Source organism: Macaca nemestrina, chromosome 15, assembly GCF_043159975.1.
Source record: "Macaca nemestrina isolate mMacNem1 chromosome 15, mMacNem.hap1, whole genome shotgun sequence".
Lineage (NCBI taxonomy): Eukaryota > Metazoa > Chordata > Mammalia > Primates > Cercopithecidae > Macaca > Macaca nemestrina.
The window spans coordinates 7,255,094-7,268,801 of record NC_092139.1 but is presented as its reverse complement, the minus strand read 5'-3'; the positions used below and the strand labels follow the sequence as shown (position 1 = coordinate 7,268,801).

Genomic DNA, 13,708 nt, shown 5'->3' with positions numbered 1-13,708 from the left:
GATTCTCCTGCTTCAGCCTCCCAAGTAGCTGGGACCACAGGTGTGCGCCACCAGGCCCGGCTAAGTTTTAAATTACTTGTAGAGACAGGGTCTCCCTAGGATGCCCAGGCTGGTCTCAAACTCCTGGACTCAAGGGATCCTCCTGCCTCAGCCTCCCAAAGTGCTGGGATTACAGGTTCGAGCCACTGTGCCTGGCCAGGAGTTGAGTTTTAAATACCCGAAAAATCTACGGAAGCGAATACTTTGTGTTTTACTCCACACAGTGGGGTTGCGGCACAATGTCTATGTAGACTCTCTTACTGCTAAATAAAGGTAAAGGTACAGATCAAGATCCTCGTATCACAAAGGCACACAAAAATCCACTTTTACCTTTGAACTTTAATTGTGCCCATAAAAAGTAATTTTTTAAAGCTTGCTTTAAGAGCTAACACTGTAGGTATCAAGCCTTCAGCACCAGAGCCCTTACCTGAGTGCGTTCTCATGTGGCGTTTCAGCTTGTAGGTGTCTCTGCTGGCGTAGCTGCACTGGCAACACTGAAAGGGGCGCTCCCCAGTGTGGGATCGGACATGGCGCTTCAATTTACTTGCCTAATAAATACATAAATGATGTTCATAGAAACAGAAACTCAAAAGTAGCAGAGTCTTCCATTAATCAGCATTATAAAAGAGATTTAAATTAATCAGATTTTAACATCAGAGCACCAGAGCATATTTCACTCACTGCAAAAAACATGAAAAAGTCATTACTTTTGATCATCTGTTATGGGTGATTTTATTTCATTTGATGTGTGTGCGTATAAGCTCCTGTAGGGTAATGGGCAGCAGTTCTGAAGGCTTTCGCATTCACCTTCACTTTAACCCTACCTGCTGAATGCCACACAGGATTGTATTTTCATTTCTAAGGCAATACATGCCCAATAGTTACAAAATTTAGATTACACTGTAAACGCACAAAGGCAAGCATTTTGTTTTCCTTGCATAAAGTGAAAATCTTCAAACTCTAGCTCTTGTCAGGTGTGGTGGCTTACACCTCTAATCCCAGCACTTTGGGAGGCTGAGAGGGGTGGGTCACCTGAGCTCAGGAGTTTGAGACCAGCCTGGGCAACATGGCAAAACCTGTTCTCTACCAAAAATTAAAAATGAGCTGGGCATGGTGGCACACGCCTGTGGTCCCAGCTACTTGAGAGGCTGAGGTTGCAATGAGCCAAGATCACGCCACTGCACTCCAACTAGCGTAACAGAGTGAGACCACGTCTCACAAAAATAAAAATAAAAATAAAAACGAAACCCTAGCTCTTTAATGGAGGAACACCTGTATGTGTCGCCTCATGGTCACAAGTCCTGCAGACTCCACCCTGGCTGGCCCCAGCGTAACAGTGTGAGTGGAGGAAGGCATCCCTGGCTATTCAGCATTGGGGCTGTGTGACAGAGGGGTCCTATAAAGAATTAAATTTTAAGTAGAAGAAATTAAATTCTAATTTGAATAATTATGTATCCCAGGCAATCAGTTAAATAGCAAACAACATAATACCTCCCATTTGAGCATTCACTGCCTGACTGGTTTATTGCCTTCTAGAACTATTCTTATTCTGTATTTGTGTATCACAGGCCCTTATCTACTGCTAGCAGGAAATGGGGCCATCAGCTATAGGCGGACGACAGACATCAGGAGGCTGCATCAGTCCTGCTGGTGACCCAGGGATGCCACACTCCATCTGTCTCCCCAGTAAGTGGTGAGCACACAGAAGCCTAAGGAACACTCAAGAACAAAAGGCGGCTTAGGATGGAAGACAATAGCCAAGCCAAAAAATTTCACTTAGATTTTCAGAAGAAAAGTGAATGCCTTCAAGTATATTAGAAAGCAAAACAAAAAGAGTTTAAAAAACTGTATAGCATGAAAGTTTTGAGGAAGGTAAGTGGTGTGAATGAGCAAAGAAGGCCATTAAAAAAGACTATGGATGACTCTTAAAGGTGGGATAGGAGGACGAGGGAGTTCAAAAAGTTCAAAAGCTTTTTTTTTTTTTTTTTTTTTTGAGATGGTGTCTCACTCTCATCCAGACTAGAATGTGTGATCTTGGCTCACTGTAACCTCTGCCTCCCAGGTTCAAGTCACTTTCCTGCCTCAGCCTCCTGAGTAGCTAGGACTACAAGCATGTGCCACCACACCTGGCTAATTTTTTGTATTTTTAGTAGAGACAGGATTTCACCATGTTGGCCAGGCTGGTTTTGAACTCCTGACCTCAAGCAATCTGCTCGCCTCTGCCTCCCAAAGTGCTGAGATTACAGGCGTGAGCCACCACACCTGGCCAATTAAAAAGCTTTTTTAAAAAAAGGGGCACATCTGCACCACAGCTCTGATCCATTCCTGCTGGCATTTTTGTCACGGGATGGGATGAGGGAACAAACAAGCATGGGAAGACTTGAGGAGACTGCAAAAATGGGGGGCTATGGCAGCAGTAGAGACCCCTGTGCTGAGGCCACCTCCCACAGGCCGCGTGCAGACCGCTGGCGCTGGGGGAGAGTCTCGTGGACCTGGGAAGTTTGTATTGAGCACTGGCAGGGCACCAACAAAAAGTCCACTCCAGGCTTAGGATCCCCAGGTGACTCTGTTCCCTGAACCCTCCATTTTGCATTCTCATACTACAATCACAACCTTTAACTCAGATGAGAAATAATTTTTTAAAAAAATTGTAACAGCAGAAAAAAGTTCCTGGAATCAAATTCTGACCCTAACCATGAAATTTCCTAATTTGTGAAACCCGGCTGCACTGTTACTACATTTAATCTTCAGCTGTTCCCTTTAACTTAGTTCCATTTGAGTGTACTGTTGACCCAGTCCCGACCAGGCTCAAAACCGGGCCTCAGTCTGTTTCCCAACACACTGTGGGACCCTGAAAATTAACTGGTGGAAACTGGCATTGCCTAGTAAAAGCAGCACTCTGCCTGTTTCACGTGAGTACCACTAAACCCATTAGAAGATACAAATAAAGCAAATTAATTAAAATGACTACGGCACACCTGAAGTTTGAAAAGGGCGGTCTCTAATTCAGAACAGAAATGGCTCTGCTTAAATCTTCAAGCAAGCTGCTTTGTATCCAATCAAGCTAAAAAATTTCAGCCAATATTCAGATTGGATCTGCATTCTACATTAAAGCAAATACATTTTGATTCTGTGGCCCTGAGTACTAGATAAAATGCAGAACTTTTAAACAAATCTGGGACTTATTTCTTGACCACAAGGAGTTTATTTGTAATTTGTACACCTTTACATGTTATTTTCACTAATTATTAATCAAAGAAACATAGAAATCCAATTTTCTATTTTAACTTCATAAAAGAGAATGCATATTACTTTCTGCATAAATTTTATACGAATAATAAAAAGCCTGTTTGTAACAGATTCTACTGTTAGTTACACTTGGCATAACTTGTACAGCAGCCTCTACTAAGATGCCATGAAGCTTCAAGTCCAAGAGTGGCTTTACCTCCACACTGGCATACTTGCACATGGAACATTTAAAGGGCTTCTCATGAGTATGTTTATAGCGCCTGTGTCGGACGAGTTCTCCACTGGTGACAAACGCCATGTTGCAGTCATTACACTTATAGGGCCTGGTTCCTGTAGGATCACATAGTTCATACTTTTAAAACAAGACTTAACCACAAAAGTTCCAAGGAATTCATAGCTTTTTAATTACACTCAGTCTCAAAAATGCTTTAAAAATTAAGAAGAGGCTCTCTAAACTACAAATATCGCAGATGCATGTGAGAAAAATCTTTGTGACAGTATTTTTGATGGAAATTCAAGAAAAAAAAAAAGACAAAACTACAGTATAAAATGTTACACGATTCTACTGTAGAAATCGGTGGATTCACATTCTTAGCATAAGCCTTAACACACATTATTCCACAGAAAGAGCCCTCCCGGCAGTTTTACCTGTGTGGGTGTTAACATGGTTCCGCAGCAGAGTGACTGTACGGAAGGTTTTCAGGCACAGGTGACACAGGTGAGGCTTCTCATTGGTGTGAGTTTTCATATGACGATTAAAACTCGACATTCTAGAAGAGGTGAACATGCAGACATCACAGTGGAAGGTTCGTTTTGCTCCTATAGGCAGGAAATAGTTTATGTATGTTAGAAGTTCGAATTCCATTTAAACACTTGAAAGTAAATCAGCACATCATCTTTTCAACTAATATGGGAACTGAACAATAGAACATGCTATTTATATTCATAAGCTGATGGAAGCAATTCAGGACGCCATGTTCCTGGATAATGCATTTTCGCTGTTTCAAGATGCACCAATGTCTGGTTTCTGGGCGCAGAGTGGACTAGGTACTGTGCTCATCCTTCTTTCTGAGAAAAAAAAATGCTAGGGAGGACATGCCTGAACATTTCAGAATGTCTTGTAGACCCAAGGAGACACGAGAAAAGGCACACCACCTACCTAAAGTGGGGCGTCCAAGAAGAGATTCACCTATAAAAATGTGGCCCTGCATTCTCTGTAGGGTGAACTGAAGACAACCCGTCCCATCCCTGCAGCATTCTCTCCAGCCAGGGCACTGCGAGAAAAACCATCTAGAATGGTGCCATCCAAAACCATAGCCATGAGTCACGTGTGACTCTTAAATTTGGACTTTAATTAAAATTAAATGTAATTAAACATTTAGTCAGTTAAGTGACAGAGTGAGACCCTGTCTCAAAAAACAAAAAGAAGCATGAAAATGATGCTTCATCATATTGAGAATACCAATAGATAAAATTTATTTTAAAAAAATGAGAACTTCTGGAATTGAAAAATACAATAAGTGAAATGAAAAATTCAACAGAGGGACTCAACAGCAGAGCTGAGCAAAAAGAAGGAAGACTCAGTGAACCTGAAGACAGGTTAACTGAGATTGTTCAGTTTGAGGGAAAGAAAGAAAAAAATGAACAAAGAAAAATGAAAACAGCCTAAGAGATCTGTGGGACATGATCAAGCACACTGACATATGCACAATGGGAGACCCAAGGTGACACAGGAGAAGAGAAGAAATGATTGCCAAAAACTCCCCAAATTTGACAAAAAATCTACACATCCAAAAGCTTCATAAATTTCAAGTAGGATAAAGTCAAAGAGATTCACATCAAGACACATCATAATCAGACTGCTGAAAGACAAAAAATGAATCTTGAAAGCAGCAAGAAAGACACGCCTTGTCACATACATGGGATTGTCAATAAGATTAATGGCTGATTTATCATCAGAAACCATGGAGGCCAGAAAGCAGTGGAATGACATTCAATGTGCCGTAAGAAAAAAAACATCAAACAAGAATTCTATGTCTGACAAAACCACCCTTCAAAATGAAGGAGAAATTAAGATATTCCCAGAAAAACAGAAACTGAGCAAGTCTGTCATTGGCAGATCTATCCTCTGAAAAATGCTAGAGAGACTCCAACAGGCTGAAATGAAAGGTCACCAAACAATAACTCAAATCCATATGAAAATATAAAGACAATGATAAAAGTAACAACATATGCAAATATAAAAGACAATATTCATGCATTTTTTTTTTACTTGTAATCCTCTTTTTTCCTATCTGACTCAAAGACAGAATAAAGCAATAATTATAAATCTATGTTGATGGCATATAATTTATAAAGATACGCTCTGTGGCAATAACAACAGAAAGTGGAGTGGGGAATGGAATTACATAAGCAAAGTTTTTTTACATACTATTGAAATTAAATTGCCATTAATCTAAACCAGATTATTATGAATTGAGATGTTACATGTAACACCAAGGACAACTAAAGAAAATAACTCAAAAATATATAGTAAAATAAATAATAAAATAATTAAAATGATACACTTGGCAGTGGCTATTCAACACAAAAGAAAGCAGTAATGAAAGAACTGAAGAATAAAACATGTGACATTTAAAAAACAAATACAGAAATAAGGAAGTCCTTTTTTATCAGTAAAGAGATTAAACTCTCCAATGCAAAGGTAAGGACTGGCAGAAAGGACACTAAACAATATGCAATTATTTGTCTTCTACAAAAGACTCATTTTAGATTCAAAGACAAATAGGCTGAAAGTAAAAAGATAGAGAAAGATATTTCATACAAACAGTAACCAAAAGAGTACTAGAATGGCTATACAAATATCAGACTATATTAAGACAAAATTGTTGTAAAAGACAAAAGGACGTTATATAATAATGAACGGGTCAATCTATCATAAAGATACAACAATTATAAACATATATGTGGCCAGGCGCATATGTGACTCAAACCTGTAATCCCAGCACTTGGGAGGCTGAGGCAGGCAGATCATTTGAGGTCAAGAGTTCAAGACCAGCCTGGACAACATGGTGAAACCTCATCTCTACTAAAAATACAAAAATTAGCTGGGTGTAGTTGTGCATATCTATAATCCCAGCTACTCAGGGGGCTGAGGCAGAATTGCCAGAACCCAGGAGACAGAGGTTGAAGTGAGCCAAGACTGTGCCACTGCACTCCAGCCTGGCGACAAAGTGAGACTCCATCTCAAAACAAGCCAACAAACTCCCCCCACCCCCCGCCAAAAATAGATGCACCTAATAACAGTCCCAAAATACTTGAAGCAAATGGAACAAAATTGAAGGTAGGAACAGGTAATTCAATAATAGTTGCAGACCTCAACACCTCACTTTAAACAATGGACAGAACTAGACAAGGTCAGTCAGGAAACAGAGGCTTAAGTCACACTATAAACCAAATAGACAAAACAGACATCTACAGAACATCCCACCCAGCAACACTGGAATAGACATTGTTCTGAGGTGCATAGGGAAGATTCTCTAGGATAGACCACATGTGAAGTTACAAACATATTGAGACACACATATCTTAATAAATTTAAAAAGACAAACTGAGCCAGGCATGGTGGCTCACGCCTGTAATCCAGCACTTTGGGAGGCTCAGATGGGAGGACCGCTTGAGGCCAAAAGTTCAAGACTAGCCCAGGCAACATAATGAGACTCCATCTCTACAATTTTTTAAAAATTAGCTGGGTGTGGTAGTGTGTGCCTCTTGTCCTAGCTACTTGCGACGCTGAAGTAGGGGTTCAAGGTTACAGTGAGCTATGCTTGTAACACTGCACTCCAGCCTGGGCAACAGAGCAAGAACCTGTCTCTAAAACAAACAAACCAACCAACCAAAAAAATCAAAATATGTTCTGTGTTTTCTGACCATAATAAAATGAAATTAGAAATGAATACCAAGGGAAATTCAGAAGATTCACATAAACATGGAAGTCAAAAACACACTCCCAAATGACAAATGGGTCAAAGTAGAAATAACAAGAAAATTATTAAGTTCTTTGAGATGAACGAAAGTGAAAACATGAGATACCAAGAGTTATAGAATGTACCCAAGGCAGTGCTCAGAGGAAAATTTTTAGCTATAAACACTTACATTAAAAAAGAAGAAATATTTCAAATAACCTAACTTTACACTTTGAGGAACTAGAAGAAGAAGATAAATCTAAACGCAAAGCTAGTAGAAAAAGAAAATATTAAGATTAGAGAGAAAAAAATTAGAGAAAACCAACAAAACCACCAAAAGTTGGTTCTTCAAAAACATCGACACTGACAAACCTTTATCTAGACTTGTGACTGAGGGGGTAAAAAAGAGAATACTCAAATTGCTAAAATCAGGAAGAAAAGTGGGAACATTCTTACCAATCTTACAGAAATAAAAATGTTTATAATGGAATACTATGAACAATTATATGCCAACAAATTAAATAATACAGATGAAATAGAAAATTCCTAGAAACACACAAACTACTAAAAATGATATAAGAAGAAACAGAAAATTGGAATAGACCTGTATCAGTAAAGACAGTGAGTCACTAATCAACAAACTTCCAAGAAAGAAAACCCCAGGACCAAATCGCTTCACCGATTAAGTCTACCAAATGCTTAAATATTAATGCCAATCCTCTAAATCTTCAAAAAAGGGAGGAAACACTTCTTCCCAATGAATTACACGAGGCCAGTATTACTTACATACTAAAGCCAGACAAAGACATCAAAAGAAGACTACAGACCAATATTCCTAGTGAATACAGATGCAAAAATCTTTAGCAGAACACTAGCAAACCAAATCAAGCAGCATATTAAAAGGATTATATACCATAACCAAGTTGAGATTTTCTGCAGGAATAAAAGGGTGGTTCAACATATGTGAATCAATCAGTGTAATATACCATATTAACAGAATGAAGAAAAAAAGAACAACACATGATCATCTCAATAAATGCAGAAAAATCATTTCATATAATCCAACACCGTTTTCTTGATAAAATACTCAACAAACTTGGAATAGAAGGTTTACAAGTTGAGTTGTGACCCCTGCAAAAATACGTGAAGTCCTCAGGCCAGATACCTGTGAATGTGATCTTATGAACAAAAAGGGTCTTTGCAGATGTAATCAAGTTAAGCTGAGGTCATACTGGATGAAGGTGGGTCATAAGCCAATGTGACTGGCGTACTTATAAGAAGAGGAAAAGAGATACACACAGGGACACACAGAAATAATTCCATGTGATAACAGAGGCAGAGACTGGAGTAATGCATCTGCAAGCCAATGAATGGCATGACTGCTGGCAACCAGAAGCTAAGAGAAAGGCATGAAATATATTCTCCCCGACAGCCTTCCAAGAGAGCATGGCTTTGCCAACACCTCGATTTCACACTCGTAGCTTCCAGAACTGTGAGAGGTATGTTTCTGTGGTTTGAAGCCACTCAGTTGGTGGTGCTTTGTCATGGCATCCCTGGGAAGCCGATACAGTGCCAGTTAAAAATGAGCCAAAGATTTGAATAGCCATTTTTTCCAAAGAAAATACGTAAGAGGCCAATGATCACATGAAGAGATACTCAACACCCTTAGTCATTAGAGAAATGGAAACCAAAATTACGAGATACCTCTTCACACCTGCTAGGATGGCTATAATTAAACGATAACAACAAATGGAAAGTAAGTTGGTGAGGATGTGGAGAAACTGGAAGCTACACACACTGCTGGTGCAAATTCAAACTGGTGCGGCTGCTATGGAAAACAGTGTGGCAGCTCCTCAAAAAGTTAAACACAGAGTAACCACATCATCCAGCAATTCCACTCCTAAGTATATACTCAAAAGGATTGGAAACTGGTGCTCAAACAAAAAATTTGTACACAGATGGTCAAAACAGCACCATTCACACTTGCTGAAAGGTGGACACAATTGCGGTGTGTATCAATGAAGGAATGGATAAATAAAATGTGCTGTACCCATACAGGGATTATTAGCCATTAAAAACGAATGAAGCGCTGACACATGCTACAATACCAACAAACCCTCCAAACATTATGCTAAGCTCAAGAGTCTAGACATGAAAGGCACATGGTATACATATATGATTCAGCTTCCGGAAAATGTGCAGAACAGGAAAATCTATGGAAACAAAAAGCAGATTAGTGGTAGCCAGGAATGGAGTAGGAAGTGACTGCCTAATGGGTACAGGCCTCTTATTGGAGTGATCCAAATATTCTGGAATTCAGACAGTGGTGATGGTTCTACAAATTTGTAAATACATCAAAAACCTAAAAATGAGCTAAAAATTGTAAAACTTAAGAGTGTAAAACTCTTGATTTAAACACATGAGAAACTACCATATATCAAAAGGCTGCAAACTCAACCACCTATGGAAGGCAGAGGCCAGAAACCTGAGTGAAAGGTCCTGACCACATGTAAGAATGGGGTGGTGGTAGCAGTGTGTTTGGGCGGCATTCTCCTTTTCTAAACTGAGTCACCTTCCAATCCCAGGCACCTGTTGCCAGGAGGAAGGAAACTGTGCCAAATGTTGCCAGATATAATTTAAAAGAGCTAGAAATTGCAATTTTGGGGGTGAAATATGTTGATTTAAATATATTAGTGAGAAACTAATATTAAAAAAAATAAGGCTGGGCGCAGTGGCTCATGCCTGTAATCCCAGCACTTTGGGAGGCCAAGGTGGGCGGATCACAAGGTCAGCAGATCGAGACCATCCTGGCTAATATGGTGAAACCCCGTCTCTACTAAAACTTCAAAAAAAATTAGCTGGGCCTGGTAGTGGGAGCCTATAGTCCCAGCTACTCGGGAGGCTGAGGCAGGAGAATGGCGTGAACCCGGGAGGCAGAGTTTGCAGTGAGCCGAGATCGTGCCACTGCACTCCAGCCTGGGTGACAGAGCGAGATTCCGTCTCCAAAAAAAAAAAAAAAAAAAAAAAAAGCCAAACAAATCATTTTCGTAGGACAAACTCATCCATCCTGTGGGCTGCTGGAATGCAATCTCAGTTTAATAAGGCTTTAATATTGCTTCAGGGTCTTCCTAATCTGAACCCATCCACCTCTCTGAGCACCTACCTCCCACCCACCCAGCTCTATAGACACAGTAGAGCTCTCCACCCTCACATACAAAGTAGATACTTCCAGACCTACACACCCAGACCACTTCCTAGTGCCTGGAATCCTGATCCCCATCTTAATGGCTTCTTTGTCCTGGACTCACCTAAATATCACCTCCCTTAGAAGGCACCCTCCACTGCTTCCTGAAGGAGGAATTGCTCCTTCTCTTGCCCCTGAAGCACACGAGGCCTCACCACCTTTCCTGTAATGACTTGTCCCCCATATCCCTCTGGGGCTGCAAACTAGACAGCAGAGACCAGGGCTTGGCCTTCTTTGCTTACGTGCACAAGGTTTTGTGGGAACATTTTTACTGTGCTTTCAAAACGTTTGTGTGCAAAGTGCAAAACCCTTCTGGATTTGATTCACAATTCAGAATATTAGTTTAAAATTTCTCCCATTTCCTGACAATTTGAAAGTAACTAAAAGTCGACCACTTAAAACTTCAATTACCATCACCTTCCCATAAAGAAAAACAGCGGCCCAGTTTTATGGAGTGTATTCTATGAGATGAACTGGCCTACCCTTTGTCTTTCTTTGATTTTTTGTAGATTTGGCCTTTTCAACATCTGCTTGATCAGTTGTAGGTTGATCTTCTTGTTCTTCCACATTTAAATTTGAAATTGTGAGAACAATTTCGTCACTTCTTTCATCTCCTGACATTGTTTCCACAAAAAAGAGCTGTTCCTTTGTTCTTTCAGCCAATCTTTCAGTCAATAACTGGTTCTTCTCCTGCCCTTCCTGGAGCTAATAAACAACAATAAATATTCAAACAAATATGATACTATTAATTTCAATATAATTAGATTTTTGCCTGGATGAACCACAGAATACAAAAAGAAAAGCAAAAGTTGAAGATTATGCATCACAATGTTAATTATTTAGCATCAGGGTTACGGCAGTGAAACTTAACACCTTTTTTTTAAAAAACCTAATGCACCTTACAGTATTCCAATTAGCACAACTTTTAAAACTTTTTAAAAAAAGAACCTAAGAACTCTCAGGATTTTCCTGGGACGTATTTTTACTGCCTTTAATTTGCAACTGCAAAATACCTTGTCCAGACATAATATTGCATAAAAGCCGACTTCAATTTGTTCTTTTTCATGTAAGGCGTTGTTTATTAAAACCAGCTTTACCTTAATCAGTCCAGCACTTTCAGCCAGGCTCACCGCTAACTTACTGTCTTCACTGGCCACCATCACATTCTCCTCTAGAGCGTGGAACTGCAACACCTCCATCTCTTGCAGGGAGTACAGCTCTTGCTGGATACTAATGGCCACATACTGCTGCAGGCTCTGCCGGGGGCCTTCCTCAAGCCACAGCAACCCAGGGCCAGCCTGTTGCACCATCACCTGCACCCCTTCTTGCTGCTGTATGCTCAGCAAGCTCATATCCTGCAACTCCACAGCTTCAGAAGTGAAGTGCACCGTCTGCAGGGTCAACATGTGCTTCTCACTCTCCTCCGAGGTGGCCGGCACCAGCTCCACTTCTTCCTCCAGGACGCTGTCCTGGAGGGCCCCAGAGGTACACGCGGCCTCCAACTCCCTAGGGCTCCCATGGTCTTTCTCTCTGCACACTCCGTCTTTTTCCTCCTCCTTCAGGCCTTTTTCTGGCATCAACTCGAGTTCTTTGATTTTGGTGAATTGCTCAGAAAGGACAGAGATCTCAGTAGCTGCCATGATGATTTGGCCTGTTTGAGAAATAAGCGATTTTCATAGGGGAAGAAGTGTGGGGGGAGGATATGAGGAGGGATGGGGGGTGCTGGAGCCTAGCAAGCTTTGGAGTTGAAACGAGGTCTGGCCTCAAAAGGCTTTGGACCTAGTAGGGTCAGAACAATGCTGATCTGGCCTGGGTCTAGGAGGGGGTCGAGGCTAAGCAGGATTTAGGCTAAAGCAGGATTTTGTACAAAACTCTAGAAACGAACAGGTTTGGGGCCAGCACACATCCTGTGCCTCGCAAGGTTCCACCTGAGCAGGCTCTGGACCAGTGCATAGCATATCCTGCGCCTAGCAAGGTTAGGCCTGAGCAGGTCTGGTCAGTGAACATCCTGGGCCTAGCAAGGTTTGGGCCCAGCAGGCTCTCGGCCAGTGCACATCCTGGGCCTAGCAACTTTCAGGTCCAAGCAGGAACTGGGCCAGTGCACAACCTGGGCCTAGCCAGGTTTGGGCCCGAGCAGGCCCTGGGCCAGTGCACCTCCTGGGCCTAGCGAGGTTCGGGCTGGGCCTAGCGAGGTTCGGGCCCCGAGCAGGCATTCCCCTCGTGCATGGTTCTAGACACAGCACCCTCAGAGGAAGGCGGGCTTTGGGCCTAGTGGCCTCGAGCCCACCCAGACTTGGCCAAGCAGGTCTCGACGAGGCCAAGCACACTCCTTTGGAGGCCTGGCAGTGCCCCTGCTTTACCCTGCCCAACACGCCCCGCCCCGACCCTCCCGGGTAGCCCCTCAGCGTCTGCCGCCCGCCCTTGGGCCTTTCCGTCCAGCCCCTCCCTCCGCCCACACCCAGAACAGCCCATGCTCTTGGAGGAGAACAGGTGGGCTTGACCCTACCCAGGACTGGCCCCTCACCGCGGAAGGCGTGGCCGGAGTGCCCGGCCCACTCAGTCTGTGGCTTGTGGGCTCTGCCTCGTGCACCGCGTGCTGCAGCCCACAGCCCGCCGCCGCAGGGCTGGCGCGAGAGTGGAGGGTGGCAGTGCGCAGGCGCGGAGCGGAAAAGAGGGGGCGCGAAGGGGGTGGAGCCAGGCGGGGTTGGGGGAGGGGTGGTGTACTTTGGGGGGAGGCGGAGCTGCGAGGGGGAGGGGAGTAGGGAGGGGGAGGACCCCGCAGGGGGCACCGATGGACCTGGGGGGGTGGATGAGGAGGGGAGGAGGGTCCCACATGGGGAACTGGGAGACCTTGGTGGGCGGTGGATAAGAAGGGGAGGAGAGCCTGCGGTGCTGGAAGACCTGGGAGGGGGGCGCCTAAGGAGGAGCGTCCTGCAGGGGGCACGGAAATACCTCGGGGTTGAGGTGGATGCGGAAGGGAGGAGGGCCCCGCAGGGGGTGCTGGGAGACCTGGGGGGGGGGAACTAAGGAGGGCACGAGGGCCCCGCAGGGGGTGCTGGGAGACCAGGTAGGGAGCTAAGGAGGGCACGAGGGCCTGCAGGGGGCCTGGGAGACCTGACGAGGAATGGATAAGGAGGGGAGGAGGGCCAGCAGGAGGCACTAAGATCCGGGGTGAGATCGGGGGGAGGGGTAGAATGAGGAGGGGAGGAGA

The 13,708-nt window shown here is 43.2% G+C and overlaps 1 protein-coding gene across 3 annotated transcripts in view; it reads right to left on the bottom strand.

Moving 5' to 3' along the window:
* LOC105470609 (CCCTC-binding factor like) overlaps positions 1 to 13,442 on the bottom strand; it is a 30,934-nt gene extending 17,492 nt beyond the window's left edge. The window contains exons 1-6 of one of the 3 annotated variants that reach the window (XM_011722763.2): positions 13,022 to 13,442; positions 11,595 to 12,148; positions 10,980 to 11,202; positions 3,937 to 4,107; positions 3,485 to 3,618; positions 467 to 587 (exon numbers count right to left, since the gene is read on the bottom strand). In XM_011722763.2, coding sequence (XP_011721065.2) covers positions 467 to 587; positions 3,485 to 3,618; positions 3,937 to 4,107; positions 10,980 to 11,202; positions 11,595 to 12,137 — 1,192 coding nt within the window. In that variant the 5' untranslated portion in view covers positions 12,138 to 12,148; positions 13,022 to 13,442. The remainder of the gene's footprint in view (positions 1 to 466; positions 588 to 3,484; positions 3,619 to 3,936; positions 4,108 to 10,979; positions 11,203 to 11,594; positions 12,149 to 13,021) is intronic. The other 2 variants (XM_011722762.2, XM_011722765.3) reach the window with 2 other exon arrangements.
* Positions 13,443 to 13,708: the final 266 nt, after the last annotated feature.